We start from the raw sequence: 20,435 nt of genomic DNA on the forward strand, positions 1-20,435 counted from the left end.
CCCCATCACACTACACTAACAAAAAAAAAAAAAAAAAAACAGAAAGTATAAAAAAAAAATAATAATAAATAAATAAACCTAGAGAGTTTCGAATACCAACTTGAAAAAGACTGTTTGAGTTCACATTTTGCTTGAGACATTGTCATGCCTACAACTTAGTTCCACCATCTTACTAGTGTTCCAAATTTTAGAATCAAGTTGAACTGAACATTTATAATCTAAGCTAAATCATTCAAAATCACATTAAAATATCAACAAACAAAATATTACGTAAACATTGACATTTAATTTTTAAAATTAATAATAAATCTACAATATATTGAGTTTAAAATCATTTTAAATAACTCATGTCAGATAAATATTTTATATTTTAAGTTCAATTTTCTTCACTACTTTTGGGAAAAAATATTGAAACTAATCTTTTCACAGTAAAATCGATTTTAATCAACTTAATTTTATAAAATCAATTTTAAAAATACTTGCCCAAACACATTCCAAAACTTTAACTTGAAAATCCAGCCTTTTGAATTCTGAATCTAAAATTAAGTTTAATAAATTTTAAATAACTTTAGATACTCAATTTACTACTTCGCTTTTAAAATAACTTTTTTATATAAATCACTTCATCTTAATATCAATTTTACAGAAAACAAATTCATTATAAACAATTTATTCAAAAACTTAACAGCTCCCTGTACCCAATTCAAGGATGGAGTACCAACATACAAAAATATATTACGCTGAATTCCTTAATTAGAAAATAGTAGAGAAAAAAAAATAAAGAGATTAGAGAAAAGATGAGAGAGAATAAAGGGGAAAGAGAGAAAGGACATACAAAGAGAAAAATAGGAGCAAATAAGATAGAAAAATGATTAGGAGAATAAAAGAAGAGAAACAAATAAAAAGGGAAAATTAATTTTAAATTTCATATTCATTTTTTTAAAAAAAATCATATTCAAACAAAATATTTTAAATTCGGCGTAAATAAATCCTTATTCACAAACTGTAATTGAGATTTCAAATGCCCTTCATGCAGGACAGAAATTCATATTATTTGACTCTTATTTACAAGGAAAGCTATTCATACATAGATTTTATTCGACTAAATGCGGAAACAATCTTGAAAATTCAAAAAAAAAAAAATTATTGAAGCTACATACATAATAGAGTAACATATAGCTAAGTTGTATACATTAACTTAACTGTCAGATCTCCACCACAACGAACTTGCAACAGAATGGGCGGGGAGAGTAATACTATAACAGAGTTACAATTCTCAACATTATACATGATTGGGAGCATTGAAGAATACATAATTCTACAGTCAAACAAATCCTTCGGACTTGAGAAGGAATTCAGCAAACTGTGCGTCCATAGCACAAACAAGCAAGATAGAGATTTTTTGACCATTTTTCCTGCACATAAATAGAACCAAAATGACAATCAGTCTCTGTCATTTAACCTCAAAATCAACTACTTCATTCATCAACCCTTACCTTAACATGTGTGCTTGGAAATTGAGATGTCCGCAATGTCTCCTGAGTTTCATCTCCAGGCCTGCGCCTAGGAATGCTTAATATAAGAGCAGATTGATCCCATGTAGCAGCAGTTGCTGTGATCCTATAACCATTATCCCATCTTCTGTGGATTCCCTCGCTGGGATAGAGAAAATCAAGTTCAACAACCTACATTTAAAAAGGAGATTATGAGAAAGCAAGGATTATGTCCAGTGGCAGAAAGTATTTATTAACATAGTATAAATAAACTAATTGAACCATGGAACATCAATGTATAAAGCTATCTTCAATTGAATCTAATAAAAAAGAAAATTGACAAAAACCAAAATAGTTAAGGATAACCCTAATGCTTTCACTTGTCCAACAGGCTTCAGAATATCACTTTGAAACCATGGACAGGTCATGTAGTATTAGACATGCTCTCAAGGTACACATTTTTAAAATATCACTTTGAAATCAACAACAGACTATGTAGTAGTAGACATACTCAATTGAATAAAAACATTAAAAAAATAAGAACAAATAAATAGTACAATATAAACAGCAAACCTGATCACTGAATCCAGCATTTCGAGACATAACCACGCCCCAACGGCTTCCGGCAGTGGCCATTGAGGTCACATGAAAACCTTCCCTCCACTTCTTGTTTATCCATTTGAAGGGAAATGAATCACTTACTTTATATGATTGCTGGGTATATTGTGTGCCTGCATAAATTAGACCACAAGTCACCAAATATCAAGGTTAGCAACAGAAGAATGATTGTATCTAGAGATCTGTCTACCTCTCATACTCATAAAAATAAATAAATAACTGAAAAACAACCAATTGAATTGGTTTACAGGAGGTGGATTACCCCACAAAAATGCAAGTCATTTTTAGGGGAATGGGACCTATGAAGAGAAAACACGACCAAATGACTTTAAAAAAAGTAAAATCTCCAGAAAAAAAAAAATAACAAAACGTTCATTTTCAAAAAAGGAGGAAAAAAATTGGGGTAATTCCGTAGATGTTAATCTGGAAAAATTTTCCCATCATCCCATGGTATTGACAAAGAAAAAAAATTGTCTTCGTTTATAAAAGTAACTAAAGAGACCTTTTGACATCACCACAAGAGAGCCCCCATTAGTAGACCCTGCAATAGAAGTGATGTAATAGTTCTTTTCCCATTGCTCCATGATCCATTCCTGATAAGGAACATAATACATAGGTAAGATTTATTATATTTAAACAGATAACAAATTATATAATACATACTGATTTATATCATATCATATCATATAATTTTACCTTGTGTAAAAAAATTGTAGACAACTTATAAACTTGACTAGAAAAACCAGTTCCAGCATCCATAATAAGTGCCCAGAGATTGGAACAAGATGCCACACAACTAATAAGAAGGCCATCTGCAATCCCTCTTTCTACGTGTTGTGCTAATCTTGCATCTGCTACATTGTAATGATACCTAATATACAACCAATTCAAAAAGTCATAAAAACATATTCATAACAAAATACTCAAGCAGAGGGCGCTTTTGCCTTCAAGGTAAAGCTGTAACTTTATTTATGTAAATCAAGAACTGCATTATTTGTAAAGTCGGCATTTGGTCCACTATTATTGCTTAATTAAAGCGTTAAATTTACTTAATTTTTAACATATACTGTAAGTTTATAACATAGTTATAAATATTTCAGCACCTATTAATTAAACTTTTTCTACAATATAATTATCATTAAAACAGTATAGTTCAAGTTATGCAAGGACAAGCTGAATTCAACCACTCAAAGGACTCAAGTTTGGTTTAACAAAAAAATACTTCCGGTTCACAAATGGCTCCAAGATACACTTTTAATGAACAAGGTCTGAATCATTTAGATGATACATATATGCTAAACTGTGATATTAAACAAGTGAATTCAAATTAAAGGTTGGACCAATGTAAGACTAAAGCAAACCTTTCTTTGATTTGAAAAAGGCTCTAATATTAATACAATGTAAAGTGCATAAAAAACCTCATATCCAATTGCTCAAAGAGTAATACCTTTGCTTCATTGGCATCCTTGCATTGTAAACTGAAATCCATTGTGTAGCAGGAACCCCCAAACGAACCTTCTTTTTGGGCTGTGAATCATCCTCTTCCTCAATATTCAATCTACCCCTCTTCTGACCAACCTGGTAAATTTTGTTTGAGGGAACAAGGTACCAACATGAACACAAAGACCAAAAACATAATAATAAAAATAATCAAGGTTGCCATATGCCCTACTATCAGTTTTAAAGCAGTTCTGATATATGCCCCATTATTTATTATATATATATGTGCAACAAATTTAAAGCTTAATAATAAGACTTAGCATGAGGGTGGGTACCACAATACATGAAAATATCCAAAATAGTATATCAGTATATTTAGAGTATCTTAGATGATCTTAGTATTAGTTCCCATGTTCTATTATATTACCATGATTGATTTTCATATTAAATAATATTTCAAGAGTCATTTTCCTCAATTTAATTAAGATTATGGCCCAGCATTAGTGAAAATTTATATTTTGTATCACATTTTAACACATCATATCAAATCAAATCTAATAGTACAAGATTAAGTTTCCTAAAATAGAGCATGCAGCCAAGGGAGTAAGAGGAAATCCTATTTGTAAATGGGAAAAAATTCCTGACTGTTTCTGTACAATTTCTATATATATCATTCAGAAAAAAGTTATAATCCAAAATCACATGATAATATTACCTTTTGAGCACCTTCAGTATTAATAGGCCTCAATGCAGGATTGGGCCCAAGCATACCATCAAATAAAGATATAAGCTTGGAATAGTTAGGTTCTTCATCAAATTTCATGTTCACTACAATCTCAAGGAACTGTCTAAAAGGAGCAGGGCAGAAACAGCATAGCATCTCAGGAGATGTTCCCATCTTCTTTTTGCAAACAAGGAAGGATTTATTATCACCCTAAAAAGAAGGTAAAATCAAATTAACATATGTAGGGAAACTTAATCAGCGCTCTCCATTTTGCAATATAAATTGGAACAAAAATATTGCTAAATTGACACTTATTTCATAATGGAAGTAGTCAATGAGAACATTAAATAAATGTATATACCTGATAACCTTGCCAAGGTAACCGTCCTTTATGAAGGAAGATGAGTGTATATGCAAGAGATTCAAGATCATCCCTTCTACTAGCAGTTCTTCCCAAATGAGCATGAACACTAGCATATCTAACAGTCCCTCTACAAAAAAAAAAATATATATATATATATATATATAAGCAGAGTTAGCATATTGATAATTATGAACACGAAACAAAAAAAAAACCATAATAATAGAAAAGGAGTCCAAAAAAAAGTATTAGCAACTTCTAAATTTTAGAGAAATAAAAAAATTGAAATGAAGGAAAAAGGTAACCTAAACATGTCAGGACGTTGATCATATTCAACATGTTGCCCACTAGAGGTGTCTCTCCACTTTGTTGCTGCAAAACACATGCTTATATAAGAAAGGTCAAAAAGGGGAATGTATATATGAATGAAATGTATCGCCCTTAAATTAAAACTACCAACCTAATCCAAGGTCTACAAGAAACAATTTCTTTTCTTGTGGTGTAGCCGGTTGACCTAGTAAGAAGTTCTCTGGTTTTACATCTCCATGCACATAACTATAATGAACAATAGGAACCAGAATATCATGTTTAGAAACCAATAAATTCAAATAACCAATAAAACCGGCTCAGATTGTAGCAAACAAATCAAAAAGGGAAAAGTTGAGTGTAAAAGAAATTAAGAAAATATGTTTTCCCAATTACATACCCTCTGGAGTGCATCTTCTCCAAGATCGACAAGGACTCAACAGCAATACATGCAACCATTTCAGCAGACATCCTACACATTCAAAAGATAATCAATAACAGAATTTCAGCAAAACAAAAAAAGTGAAAGACAGAAGTATTGCAGTAGAAGGCATACAATACAACATCAAAGGATAAAATATACAGCCTATACATCATTAATGCATAAGATGGGTTAAAAAATTTTAATAAGTACTCACTGAAATAGTCATTTACATGAAAAAGGAATCAAAATTAGCTCAAGCCAAAACCAAATTCTTGGACAAAAGAAAACCAAAGGATGACACCAGAAAGAATTTTTACAACAGACCATCTACAACTATTGCAACTCCAAATTCTTTGTCCTCAATCTTTTAGTATATTTAGTTAGGTATGCATGTGGAACAAAATGGAACTAAAAATTGAATCACACAACTTCAATATAAACCTTCACAAAGAAAGTTTAAAGACACACAAAATCAATTATAATAACTCTTATTTTAAAACACAAGACCTATAAACAACACAGCATATACAACAATAAAGGTTAGCTTATACTCACGCCTGGCTTGAAGAATTCCACACATCCCACAGACTTGGACCTAGCATGTCCATAACCTGCATATACACCCCCAAAGCCCAAAGAAGAATAAGTGGTTAAATAATTAAACTGGAAGTGGAAAAAGCTGATGGTTGTTGTGCAAGTCATACCATCACATAGTATTCTCCCTGTCTCCCTTTGAAATGCACTTTAGGGATTCCATGACTTCCACCAAGTGTACTTTTCACAAATTCACATGACATCAAAAAGCAAACTTCAGGAAAATTTCCTTCAACACAAATCTTGTACATACATGAAAGCAATTGACAATATATATCTCTTATAAAGAAGTAAAGCACTTACTTGTACACTTGCCATTCATAAGGAGGGCCATAGTTACAACCTTTGCTGTTTCTATGCTCAAATTTTAATGCCACCTGGAAAAACTCGAAAGATAACAATCATTCAATGAACTTAAAGACATACAAAATTCTTCAACAGCACATAACAATGAGGTAAGAGAATAAGCTTACCTCAGTGGCACCAGAGCCAGAGGTCCTGTCATTGCCCCCTGTTACTCTCCGGCCAACGAAAACTTGCCCAAAACCTCCCTTCCCAAGTTTTCGGTCCACCTTATAAATAGGTGATCCGCCTACTTGAACCTTCAGAATGAAAAGACATGTTATTATATATTAACATCACTGAATAATAATCAATGAAAGAATTGAGTAATTAAAAGAGGGGAACAGAATACCCTTTCTGGAAAAGGAGTTGCGTTGGCTTCTTCCTCCTGTGGTACAACTTTATTCCCGCTCAAACCGCCGCTATCGCCCATGTTTTCTTCAACAATCTTCTTAGAGTGATCAGATATTACTATCAAAGGCTTCTCTTCCTCTTTCTTGGCCGCCAAACGAGTTCTTGGCCTCTCTGCTGTCGCCGCCGCCTCTCTTGCGACTGCAGCGCGAGTTTTCACGTATTTCGTTGTCGGAGACGGCGTTTCTGAGCTTCTGCGACCTACCGGAGCACGACGTCTTCGCGGTCCACTACGAAGCTCCGGCATTCTCCAAACCCATGCAAACAAGTCGCAGCCCGAAGATCATTATATGGCTCACAAAAGCTGCGACTCACAATTCATCAATGGAAAGTAGAGAAAGCAAAGGAAACCAGCGAGAGGGATTAGGGTTAGGGTTCTGGAAGAGGAAAGTGAATGATGGCAAATTAAGATGAAAAAGATAAAACAAAAAACATGAAAATAAATAGTCCAAGCACAAAAGGAACATCAAAAACTATTTTACATATATGCAGTGCGGGCCCCACTTGCTCAAAACGTTTTCATGTTTTATTCAAAGCTCACCAAGATTCATAGTATGTACCATACATTCACATAAATCACTTATTAATCATAAAAAAATCTACATAAATGGTAAATAAAACACTAACATTAGGCTTCTGGAAGAGGAAAGTGAATGATGGCAACTTGAGATCAAAAAGAAAAACACATGAAAAATAAATAGAAGAAAAAAAGTCCAAGACAGAAAAGTAAGATGAAAAACAATTTTACTTATATATCTTGTGTGTGCTTCACGTCTTCAAAACCTTTTAATGTTTTTTTTCAAAGAAGATGGATTCTTTTATTTCAGGAATTAATCTACCTAGATTTATTTCGTTCAATAATTCATGTTGTACATTAAATTTTAATGATTCAACCGTTCAACTTAAAGTTCTTAATGCATAGATTAAATTTATAAATTTTTTTAAAATTTAAAAATTATTTGATACTTCATTTTATTAATTCAAATTGATAGATAATCATAAAATTATTTTATATATTGATTCGAATTAATGAAATAAAATATCAAATAATTTTCAAATTTTTTAAAATTTTACAGATTTGATCTATGCATTAAAAATTTTAAATTGAACGATTGAATCATTGAAATTTGATGTAGAACATAAATTATTGAATAGAATAAATTTAGGTAAAGTTACTCCTGAAATAAAAGGATCGCTCCTCTCTTTTTTAAATGTCTGAAAGATTATTGATATGTAGCATACATTCACATAAATGATTTATAATTATAAAAAAAATATACAGAAATATTAAATATTAAATCAGTAAATGTATGTCTCAACATAGGATTATAATTCCTATATAAAAAAATTATATATATTAAAAAAAACTACCTAAGATTGCGCCATCACAGGCATTTAATTATTTATCCCACAATAGCTTTTTCCGTCTAAATTTGACATCATTTAAAAAATTGACACTTTTTTTCTGTCTAGACATTGAATATAGATCATAAAAATGTATTTAAAGTGTGGGAATTACATTGGTTCATCATTTGTTTCAATTATTAACATTTTGCTATTTAACAAATTAAATCTAATCTAATTTATTTTCATTTATATTCAATTAGTTTGAACTTTTTTAATTAATTTATAACTGTGTAGTTTTATTTGATAAAATGGAATAGTGAGTCATTCTCGTATACTTCCCAATATTGTTTTTAGTGTATTTTACAAGCTATGTGGCTAAGTTAAATAAATTCAATCATATTCAATTTTTTTATATTTTATTTATTTATATATTTGTGAAAAAGAGACATTGTGTCTCGCTATAAAAATGAAAATGGAAAAAAAATGAAATAAAAGAAGTGTGTCTCGTAAAATAGTGAGATAGTTGAATAAAATGGTTAAAGAGTAAAAATTTTCAAAAAAAATATGTGAATAGTATTTTTTATTTTAAATAATATTTTTATATTAAATCGTATTTTTAGTCTTTTTATAATATTAAACTCTTAATGTTAACCTTACTATTTTTAAATTTATAATTTAATCTCTCAATTTTATAAAATTCTTAATTTTTGTTTTCTAATTAAATGTTCATTTATTAATTTGTTAACATTGTAGCATTAATAATAATGTGACATTAAACTGATAACATAGTTATTACTATTTTATAATAATGTTTAGACTAAATTGTGTAATGACCCGCCTTGGTCTCTACACTTAGTGGAATCGCACTACTGCTAGTGAAACTAAAAGAAATATTAAGCTGGATAACTCATACATACATGTACAAATAAAAATGAAACTAACTAAGTTTCTGATTATAGAATAGAACTCCATATATGTACAGTCATCCCAAAAATAATATTTCCTAATACTGGTCAAGCACAGTCAAAATCATTACCCAAAATGGTAACTCTAATACGAGGATCAAAACTTCCCGTCTCGCAGCGAACACCTTAACTCCAAGCTAGCCCTGACATGCTCTCGTACCAAATATGATCATCGCAGTCCCACCACATGAAAACAGAAGGGTAAGCTAGAGTTCAAAACCAATCATACAAGTACAGAATAAAATTTATACTATACATCATTCAACTATCAATCATGTTCATAGAGTCATACTATACACTCTATCCAACACTACTCATGCATAAATACAATCCACCAATCATGAAGTCAAACACCACACTTCATCATATTAATAATCATGCAATAAATGCATCTCATGACAGATATCGATGCATATCAATCATCTAATGCGTCGTCACGCATAGACCTAGGAGATCTCTATAACAATAAAGCTGCATAAGTGACATTCTATCCTACCAAAACCACTCCAACCGTTTTCACGCCCAATGCGCCCGCTCAGTCACAGCTAAACAGGATATAATCCTCACTCGGGTTTACTCGGATGATGTCACTTACACACTTGGAAGTCTAGATCCACCGTCAGGTATAGCACAGCTGGGTACGGGCTTACCACGATCTTGACATGCATAACCAAGTCAATTGTGGAGTTCGCCCACCGACTATCCGCAAGGATCCACGCACCTTCCCGAGTACTTGGTTAAGGGAATAACCCTCGACCTCAAACCCCGCTCCAACACTAGCTAAGGACTTAGAGGAGACTCACCCAACCCATTGGCCTATCTGAGCACCACTCTCCCAAATCCAGTGGTCTCCCTAAGCACCGCTTTCATATATCAGTGGCCTATCCAAGCACCACTCTCAAGAGACTCTATGTGAGCTCTTCCAGTTCGAAAATATTTTTCCTCTCCTCAAGTCCTAGGCTAGACTCATGCCATAAGGCATCACATGCAATCATGCATCATGCATCATACATCATACATGGTTTGCCCACCATCATGATCAACAAACATACCCATATGAACATATACACATGTCATATCATATTCAACCATTCATACGTATCATCACAAGCATACATATGAATCATACCTCACCATGCATCATATATCATACATACATGATCTAAAACTTCGACTTTAAACATGCATAAGCATCAATTTAAATCAATTATTTATAAATATAATCACGCTCGACGCAGTCAGCTCGCGCCTAGCCTAACACCAACCCAAGAGCTCTAAGTTCTTTCACGCCCGGCCTAATCCCAGTCAAAGAATTTCAAAACTCTCATCCAAACCAACACATCCAGCCACATGCAAACACAAAACACAATGCATAGGCTCCATACAACTCAAAATAAACTTAAATCTCACATGCATCCAACCTATGCATCAAAATCATCAAAAATCTTCTTTTTTCTCAAAACCCCAAAAAAATGAGATTTTCTTCAATCTATTTATGGATTCTCAACATTCATGCATCAATTGAGTTTCTAAACTCACATGCAACCTAAACAAAAAACATTCTAGCTTCCCTTACCTGAAGATTGGCTCAAAATAGCCAACAACTATGACGAAATAGAATTTCCTTCCAAAGCTCAACCGGAACTTCAATCCTCCCAAAACAAGTTTTCTAATCTGAATTTCAAGAAAAGACAGAAGCCATTAGTGGTCTAGAGGAGAAAAGGAATCATACAGAGAAATTTATGAGAGAAAGGAGTTCATAGACCCAGAGACCTTCTCTCTAAAACTTCTCTCTAAAAACTCACATTCTCCTCACGGCCCAGAACCCCTATTTATAGACATTTTGGAGTGGCCAGAACAGTTTGTACCGAACCCGGAACGACCCGTTCTGTATCCCTTCGTCATGTGCAAAAACCACATGCAGAACGACCCGTTCTAGAATCAGAACGGCCCGTTCTGGAACTCATCCAGAACGACCCGTTCTCCATCCAAAACGGCCCGTACTCGCCTCCAGAACGGCCCGTTCTCTGACCAGAACGGTCCGTTCTCAACTACGATTTACAGGTCAATTAAATAGCTTGGAATGGCTCGTTCCAGATTGGGAACAACTCGTTCTAGGCTACTAAATCACCTATATTGAGCTTTCTAAAACAACTTGCTACGTTACAAATTGCGCTTTAGCTCTCATTTTTATTTGTTTTTACTTTATTTTATTATTTTTATTATTTTTGTAAGATAAAAATGAGAATTAAAAATGAAACTTAACCTATACATTATTAAATCATGATTTTTATGTCATCTTTTTAATGTTATATTATGATTAACCTTACAATTTTGTAGATCAATAGATAAACATTGAACCAAAATTATGAATTTTATATAATTAAAAAATTAAAATTACAAAATTAAAAATAGAAGAATGAAAATTACAAAATTAATATTATAAAAAAATGCAATTTAATCTATCCTTTATTAATGTTATAGATTTACAATTATGCATTTTTATTTTATAAAATAGAATTCTAAATTGGAAGAGAGAGTATTTTCTTAAAGTTTCTCAAAAAAAAATTTAAGTATATTTTACATCCTGTGTGATTTGGTTATTATAAATTCAATCATCTTAATATATTTTTCATTATATTTATTTATATATTTACAGCTTTTATTTTATAAAATGGAATACAGGAAGAGTGAGCCATTTTCTTTTCTTTTATTTTTTTTACTCAAGTGAATCGTTCTCCTCAAGTTTCTCAAAATACTTTTATTTAATGTATTTTACATGCTATGTGACAAAGTTAAAATAAATTCAATCATCTTAAAATATTTTTTTATTATATTTATTTATATATTTACAATTATGTACTTTTATTTTATAGAATGAAATTCAGAATTGGAAGAGTGAACCATTCTCTTAAAGTTTCTCAATATTCTTTTTAGTATATTTTAAATGTTGTGTGGCTAAGTTAAAATAAATTCAATCATCTTAAAATAAAAATATTTAAATTAGAACGAAAAAGAGATAGTGAGGAGAATGAAACTTTTACAAAAAAATAATAATTAATCTAATATATATATAGAGGATTTATTTCAATGAAATGTGAAAGAAAAAAATAATAAACCAACAAATAATAATATTTTATATTATAAACTTAAATTCACTTTTTTGACCATATAATTTTGCAAAATTACAATTTCATATTCTACAATTTTTTTATTGTAAATTTAGTTCCATAGAGATCAAAATTAAGTAATATTATGTAGTATAAAACAATATTGTTCTTTAAGTAAAAGTCAACATGGTTCAGTAATTTCTAGATAATTTATTCACATATATGTCAATATTATTTTTTTAAAAAAATTTGAATGATACATATTTTTTAATTTTGAAAACCACAGAATCAAATTTGTAAAAAAAAAAAAAATTGGAGATCAAAATTACACATTTCTAGAATAAAAATGAATTTAAGCCTGTATTATAAATATGAATTCCCATATTAAGAGTTTTTTTTTTTTTGGAGTTATTACTTAATAATTGTGGTTATGGGAGTCATTTTTGAATAAGCTATTTCTGTATAAACTCTTAAAAACTCTTTTGTTGAAAAAACTCTTAAATTGATCTCGTTAAATAAGTAGTCTCTAAAAATACTCCCATGCGATTCTAAATTTAATTTACACATGCACACCCAAAAAACTTATTTTATACAACTGAAATTTATAACAAAAAAAATAGTTTTGAATATGAAAATTATATCATTTGTATATGTGTGTGTGTTTAACTATAATGTTTTAAAATAAATTACAAATTATGTTTTATCTACCCAATACAAGAAAATTATTTTTCAATTATAAATATTTAAGTTTATAAATCTAACACCAAGTTAAAAATAAAATAAAATTAATCTCTCTTTCATACCCAGTTTCACTGGCACTGATTTCGAGAAACTACAAAACTTAAAAAATATGCAGACTTATCGCAAAGTAGTCACAATGTACAGTAAGCTTTCTTGAAGTAAGCTTTTTGAAAAAATTGAAAATGGATGAACATAGTAACCTTTTTGACTTCTGCAATGCATTATATTCATATGCCATACTAAGTGAAAATTTAGAACCAAAGAACAAACGTGAAACATACGGGGCAATAAAAAAGTAGAACAAAATAAAGAAACATTAGGTAAGTTCATTGCTGATAGAGTACTTGCACAGACCATGTTCACCAATTACTACAAGCACCAATAATGTTAGTGACGAACAATTGCAGTGCGTTGACAGATTCGAGGAGAAGAGGTTGTTATCAAAACTATGTCAATCCTACAAAACATATTTGGCAACTATTTAAAAACATAAAATAGAGAACTAGCAACATATCAAGTAGAATATACTCAATTCTGCATTGGCATATAGCTATACCTACTAAACACGAGAATTTAGAAGCCTGAACACAAAGATGAACAAGAAAAGACTCATTCATCTCGAGTAGCAGGATCCATTCCAGTAGAAGGGCTATCAGCAAAATATTCTTGATGCCTTAAATTCACGCCATACTGTACATAAAAGATAACAAGTGTATTAAATGTAAAGAAAGATTAACATATTAGCACAACTAATTAAAAACGAATGATATATATCTTCTAATCTTTAGCTCAATTAATACCATAAAATTGACCCGAGAAGAAGCTTAAAAACAATGTTGTGAAAACAGGGCTAGACCACCTGCACCTGCATGGGATGGCACAAGTGGTTGAGGCTTGTATTGGCCCAAAGGGGAATGAGATCTGGGAACTGACCATGCTTCCTAAAGCATGTGTCTGTGAGACTGACTGTCCCAATCCCTTTGTGAAGAAAGAATTCCAGTGCCCCCCCCCCCCCTCCTCCTCCCCCCCGAAAAAAAAAAAAGTAAAAAAGGCTAGACCAGCTGGTCAGACAGGGCATGAAACATGGAAACTTAAAAAATCAATGAACCAATTAAACCAACCAATCACAAGCCAATCATAAACTGATCCAGAAAGCATCCAACTTCAGTTCAGAGTTGTTGTCTTCATTTTTCAGTACAAACGAAATAGCGAAAGAAAGTAGTGACTAGTGACAAATGTCATAGGCAATGGTGGTGTTCAAAACAGTGGAGGTGATACTTCCAATTTTATCCCAATTCTCTTCTCGTAGAAGATGTGTCAATTATCATAACTGTGTTAATGCCCTCTGCCCACTGGGCCTAGTGAATAATAGCCACAATCACCATCTTCTCTAAACTTGCAACAGAGCAACAAATTAAGAAAAACTGAGAGCAGTATGCTTGAAGAGAGTGGATATTTCGATGCTAAGAGCCAAAGACCAGGGGTACTGACTGTATACAATAGCTAGGTATGCTAGCAAAGCAAAGGCTTAAAAAATGAGCGGGGTGTCACAAAATGGTCTGGAAGAAAGTGAATATATATATATATATAGCCAGAACGGGGAGCGGATATTACATAGTGGGGGTAAAAACTATGATAAAATAGTGGATTGCAATGACCCCTTTCACCGAGGAGAGGAAACTTTTCTTTATTCGAAATAGAGAACTATTCTTACCTCACGCAATGCCTTTGATAAGTCTTCCATTGTCAAAACTAGGCGCTTATCCTGTTATACATAATGAAATATAAGTACAAACACACAATGAATGTATAAACAAAATAGTTAAAAGCTGTCAAAACCTTCTGCTGCTTGTCCCTTTTGTCTTTTGGAATTGTTGCTTGTCTTGCTTTGCAATGCCTACGGTTAACATCTAGTCAACTCATCATGCCAGCATGGATGCATAAGAAAGACTGGGCAACTAAATGACTAATAGCAATTCACTTATGACTTGGCCAAAAAAGAAATAGTAATGCACTGATGTGTGTGCATTTCCTACATAATGCCCAAGACATGCACTCATTAAAGAAACAAATTTCCATCAGAAATTCTCAACTTCACTCATGTGTATGAACTAACTTTTGGCAAAAGTTCAATATTTTCCAGGAAAACCAGAAATAAATGTCAACAGAAGAATATTCCCAAATTTACTATGCAAATAAATAGCTAGCTGTGATGCACTGATTCAAGGTTCAAAATAAATCAAATTAAAGAAAAAAGAAAGAAGGTAAAGATTCAATAAAAAAACAGGTAAAATGAACATACTGAAGTGCATCTCCTGCAACTTCAGCAACAAACTTCTGAGTGGCAACAGCTACCAATCTAGTCCTGAAATAGTGAAGACCATTTCTAGTCAAGCACACAAAATATGAACAAGAAATGCAAGGGCTAAGAATCCAACTTAATGTAGAGGAAAAAAAAAAAAAGAATTTTACTCTTATATTTGTTTTAGATAACATATCTCATATATCTCTAAATAACTTCAAAACACTCAAATCAACAACTACAAGGCCAAAGGTACACAAAGCTGTGAGGGACACTTTGCAAACATGTATAGATATCCAATGAACATAATATCGTATCCCTCTAGCATTTAACTCTTTGCAAATGAATGGACTTTTGATTTATATCCTCTTGTCCACATCTTTTTTAGCACGATGATCACACTAACAGCCAAAAACTCAACTCAGGCAAAGAAGAAATACTACACGGAGAGGGGGGAGCAAAAAGATAGGCACATCAGAAGCGTCAAAAAATAGAACCATTAAGATGCAACAAAAAGGAGCAGAAAATGTAAGTTGATCCACCCAGAGCCAGCAACTGGGTTAAAAACAAACATAAGATGGCTCAGTGAAACTGACACAAAAGGGTAAATTTTACAGGAGTCCAAACTCCAGCAAGATGCAAAATGTAATTAACCAAACTTTTTGGGTCCATAGAGGTTTCCCTCACATCCTTATTTTCTGAAGCTGCTAATAATAATAACATAAAGACGGTGGAGAGGAAATAAAGACAATAATTGAAATTGAATAAAGATAAAAGGTACCCACAATCGAACATCGGGACATTGAAAACCGCTCTTGGCCAAGTAATGTTCCACCAATTCATCAGGTATCTAAATAAAAGAAGGGTAAGTTTTGGAATAAGGGGAAGTATAAAAAATGAAAAATTAAGGAAAGTTAGATACAGTGGGAGTGTAATCCATTAAGGAAGCGAGGAAATCAGAGAGAGCAGCATCGTCGTCGTGCCTTCCTTCACTTGATTGCGGGTTGTGGTTCATCCTTCTCCAACCTTTCTTACCCAATCCCAATTCTTCATGCATAAATAATAAACATTGTTGAATAATAATAATGACTATAATTGAAGCATAGAGAAAACGAGAATCGAACAATTTCGAATTCAAACCTCAATTCACAAAATTCTCTTAATGGGCTTCGCTCCACCCCACTCCCGTTCCAGCTACGATGACAATGCGTGCTAATCTTCTGTGGCTTAATGGGCTTCGCTGGATCAAATAGGCCCACATAAATTTTTAACAAAAAACTGTATAAAAAACTTATGCACCGTTGGATTTTAATGGAGGGAATTTCCTCCTACACCATACATGTTGATGTTGCCACACACACATATTTTTGAATTTTCCTAAATTACCCTTGCTCAAGTTTTCCACTTCTGAATCGTGTACCGAAGCATTCAATTCAAAATGTTAAATGTGTTTCAAAATCTTCATTTTAGATTACTAAATGTGTTCCATAATATTCGTTATGTACATTAATAAAAATCCAAAACATATAATCTAAAATATATATATATATAAATTATTCCGAAACACTCATTTTAGAATGTAAAAAAATATTAAATTATATTTATATATAAGTGATTTCATGTACATTATTTTTTACTTGTTTTACCTTTATAACAATTTCTAGCTAATTTTACATTTCCTTTCCTAAATCTCTCTCACTTCTTAAATAATCATTTATCCTACTATTTCTATCTTTTTATTATTATATATTTTGAATTTCAATTTGTAGTTTACTATTATATAATGATATGATATTGGTCGTAACAAAATTCATAACTTTTTATCAATTGAAATTTCTTTTATGATTGGCTACTTTCTCTTCCCTTTTCTAATTAAGGCCAATTTCATCCCACTGATATCTAATTTAATGAAAATAAAATTGTCTTTAGGGAAATGGGTAAAACTATAACCCATTAGTTATTTTTCTCTATCATTCATTCATGCTGGTTATAAAAGAAAGGTTAAATACCTCTTTTGGTCCCTTACAATATTTTTTTGTTTCAATTTAGTCCTACTTTAATTTTTGGTCTCAATTTGGTCCCCAATAACTTAAATTAGTGCAATTTGGGACTTCTGTCTAAATGATTTAGACGGAGTTAACTGTTGGCCACGTGACATCTACGTGGATGCGCACGTGGACGTCAAAATTCCGGAAAAAAACCTGAAACCAGAACGGCCGTTCTGAAACCATAACGGGTCGTTCTGCTTTTAGAACGGGCCGTTATGCTTTTAGAACGGGCCGTTCTGAATTCAGAACGGCCCGTTCCAGAACGCCATGCTTTTTATTGTATTTTTTTTTTGTTATATCTATATTAGTAAATATATAATAAATAAAAAATACAATAAATTAATATTCATTTATGAATAAAACTAAAAAAAATCAAATAAGATAAGACCTTCCAAAATATTTCTTTGATTTGAATTTATCCAGTTTAAAATCTTGACTAAAATGCCGCAATATATTTCAAAAATTGAAAATAAAATTCAGGGTTTAGGGGTACTTCCTCAAGAACAGGTTGTTATTATTGGGATACATCGTCAATGACTTCAAGGAAAAACATTATTTCGTTTTATCCTTGACTGTATAGTGTCAATTTGGTAGTAAGTGGTTCACTCCAGTTTGACTAACAATGAAATAAAACTTGTTACCATTGTCCTTAGTGATACACTGCATCATCCTTAATGATATACTGTATAACCCAAATGTTTAGCAATTGAAGTTATTAATCCTCATTAACAATATTACCAAATCTAGTGTTTGAAATGCTTTGTATTTTAATTTTTTTGTGCATGAAATTCTGGACCAGAACGGCCCATTCTAAAACCAGGTTCTGGTTACACTGTTGGTGTGTTAATTTTGGACCTGGAACGGCCCGTTCTAGGTGCAAATTTTACACACCAATAATGTAACCAGAATGGGCCGTTCTGGTTTCAGAACGGGTCGTTCTGGTTCCAGGTGTATTCAAAAAAATTTTGATCCACCTACGTGGCATCCAACTGACATCCACGTGGCCACCAGTTAACTCCGTTTAAATCATTTAGACGAAAGTCTCAAATTAGAACAATTTAAATTATTAGGGACCAAATTGAGACTTAAAATTAAAGTGGGACTAAATTGAAAAAAAAATATATTGTAAGGGACCAAAAGAGGTATTTAACCTAAAAGAAACTACAGATATATTATTAAAAGATCTTCACCCAAAACTTGTTATAGTAGCGAGTTTATTTTTAATCTTCTTCATTTTATTCATTTGCTCAATTCTCAGCCACCGTTGGTAAGTATATTTTTCCCCAATCCATTAATATTATTATTCATTTATGATGGTTCATATGATAAAAACAAAAAAAAACTTCCTGGTTCTTTTTTCTTTTCACTAGGTTTCTCCATTGTTAATTTGTCATATCCTTTTATACTTGCATATGTCTTATTGCTATCGTCCCTGACATTATTGTTTTATCATCAACAACTTTTTATGAATATAAAACAACAAAATGTCCTTAAAAAATATAAAAAATAAGGAAAGCAAAATTTTCATGTAAATAATAATTATGTTTTTCCTACTGCCATATTTTCATTGTCTCTTTTCCCATAACACAAAACAAATTTATTTTGGATTCTGTTTGAAAAAAGGTGAAGAAGTTGTAGTTTCATTTTTTGAAACTGTGTGTCTGATTATAAATAATAAAGAAACCATGTAATAAGGGATATCATCCTATGCTAGAAAGAATTTGATGCATTCTTGTTGCAAAAGCCTAAAAGGATGTATGTGTTTGTTTGTAAAGGTGTGGACTTTTATTGTGTATCTTCCGTGGTAATAACGCAACTACTCTTGCAGGAATTATATCATGCGTCTTACAATACTGTGTACCTTATTAGGGTGTTTCACTTTTTAAATTGCTTCTACATAGTGATTTTGATGTTTTATTCTTTGACCATATCACACTATTTTTCAATCAGTGGAGTTGTATGTACATATTGATATATATACAATATAATGATAAATTATTTTAGTAACATGTTTTCAACTTTATTTGTTTGTTATGAATTGTTGATGTTGTTAATAGCGTTAAGTTTGAGTTGCGTGAATGACATCAACATCTTGTTATCTTCGGATCAAGTGTCTCGATCGAATCCATCACCTCTTGCAAAATATGAGGATGTCGTGGCAAATCCTATAAACTCTTCATGTTTACCTTGGAAAAGTTTCACGTTTTCGTGGGAACCAAATTCATGTAACCTTTTATTACCCTTTGAAAATTACTTTTTTCATGAATTTGTTAATTGTTATCGTAATGAGAAAGGACTTGGCTATGCCTTCCGTAATTATATTCTACTATTTCAGATTTTGAGTGGAACTCTCTTTGGTTTTAGAAATTTTGATGTTAAGTTCATTTAAAAATATGTTGTTGTTTTATGTTCATAAATTTTGGAATTAAGAAATTTCTTATGAGTTGTAAGTACTTATAATTTTTTTAGCAGAGATTCATTTTGATCCTAGAAAAAAAATATAAGATTTGTATTTAGTGTTGAATTTCATTAGTTTAATTCCTCAAAAACATAGAAAGATAATCTAGAGATAAATGCTCTAGTATGCAAGTCTTCTTTTTCTTTAAATCTTCTCTTGTAAGAGTAATTTTCCCCCCCACAAAACCTCATCTTAGTTGTAATGTTTGTTAATTAAAGTCAATGAAACTTTAAATCAACAAGGTTGATCAATGCGAAGTCGTCTTGTGATTGTTTAGAGTTTTTCTCTTTTCTTCCAAGTTCACTTTGATTTAAAGGTGAGGAAAACTAAAATTTGATTCTTGGTTGGTTTTGTTGTAATATGATTGTTGGACTTCATTCAAATGTGACTAAGTTACTAATTGAATGATGAAATTTGGGTGTTGTGAGATTTGGAGTGTTTAAGCATGTAAATATGCATATTTTTGGATGATTTGATCTCATTTGTTGTTGCACTTGTTATTCTATAGCAAAATAAGTTGTTGAGAATGTATATGTATGACTTACAACAATGCATATTAGAAATCTTCAAAGTTTCAGGTGGAATGAGCATAATTGTGATTATGTCAAGTACATATTTCACTATCGTACCGAACACACCTTCATGGCACTAGGTGTGCTCACGTTATAAGCTATCGCTCTCACTCACATCGAGCACATGATTGTGGAGTCAAGCATGGGTTAGGGTGCATGATTGGTCATGTCGAGTGTGA

The 20,435-nt window shown here is 31.8% G+C and overlaps 2 protein-coding genes across 4 annotated transcripts; both read right to left on the minus strand.

Annotated features, from left to right (window-relative positions):
- Window positions 1-1,009: 1,009 nt before the first annotated feature.
- LOC109802369 (casein kinase 1-like protein HD16) lies at window positions 1,010-7,156 on the minus strand. The gene is made up of 16 exons (XM_020363710.3): window positions 6,655-7,156; window positions 6,434-6,562; window positions 6,264-6,337; window positions 6,071-6,140; window positions 5,922-5,977; window positions 5,343-5,414; window positions 5,097-5,191; window positions 4,942-5,008; window positions 4,637-4,766; window positions 4,267-4,485; window positions 3,559-3,689; window positions 2,808-2,982; window positions 2,614-2,704; window positions 2,067-2,224; window positions 1,497-1,685; window positions 1,010-1,415 (listed from the first exon to the last, which is right to left on the minus strand). Exons 1-16 carry the CDS (start codon window positions 6,958-6,960, stop codon window positions 1,356-1,358), a joined length of 2,022 nt encoding a protein of 673 aa, XP_020219299.2. The 5' UTR covers window positions 6,961-7,156; the 3' UTR covers window positions 1,010-1,355.
- Window positions 7,157-13,182: 6,026 nt separating this feature from the next.
- On the minus strand, window positions 13,183-16,437 carry TAFII15 (TBP-associated factor II 15). Of its 3 annotated transcripts, XM_020362936.3 has the most exons (8): window positions 16,319-16,437; window positions 16,101-16,225; window positions 15,964-16,028; window positions 15,179-15,241; window positions 14,716-14,773; window positions 14,591-14,641; window positions 13,433-13,566; window positions 13,183-13,333 (listed from the first exon to the last, which is right to left on the minus strand). In XM_020362936.3, exons 2-7 carry the CDS (start codon window positions 16,191-16,193, stop codon window positions 13,486-13,488), a joined length of 411 nt encoding a protein of 136 aa, XP_020218525.1. In that variant the 5' UTR covers window positions 16,194-16,225; window positions 16,319-16,437; the 3' UTR covers window positions 13,183-13,333; window positions 13,433-13,485. The 3 variants fall into 3 exon arrangements, with proteins under 3 accessions (XP_020218525.1, XP_020218524.1, XP_020218526.1); XM_020362935.3 differs by lacking the exon at window positions 16,319-16,437 and having other exon boundaries at window positions 13,183-13,353; window positions 16,101-16,276; XM_020362937.3 differs by lacking the exon at window positions 16,319-16,437 and having other exon boundaries at window positions 16,101-16,272.
- Window positions 16,438-20,435: the final 3,998 nt, after the last annotated feature.

Source organism: Cajanus cajan, chromosome 4 (assembly GCF_000230855.2).
Source record: "Cajanus cajan strain Asha chromosome 4, NIPB_CcT2T_4, whole genome shotgun sequence".
NCBI classification, from domain to species: domain Eukaryota; kingdom Viridiplantae; phylum Streptophyta; class Magnoliopsida; order Fabales; family Fabaceae; genus Cajanus; species Cajanus cajan.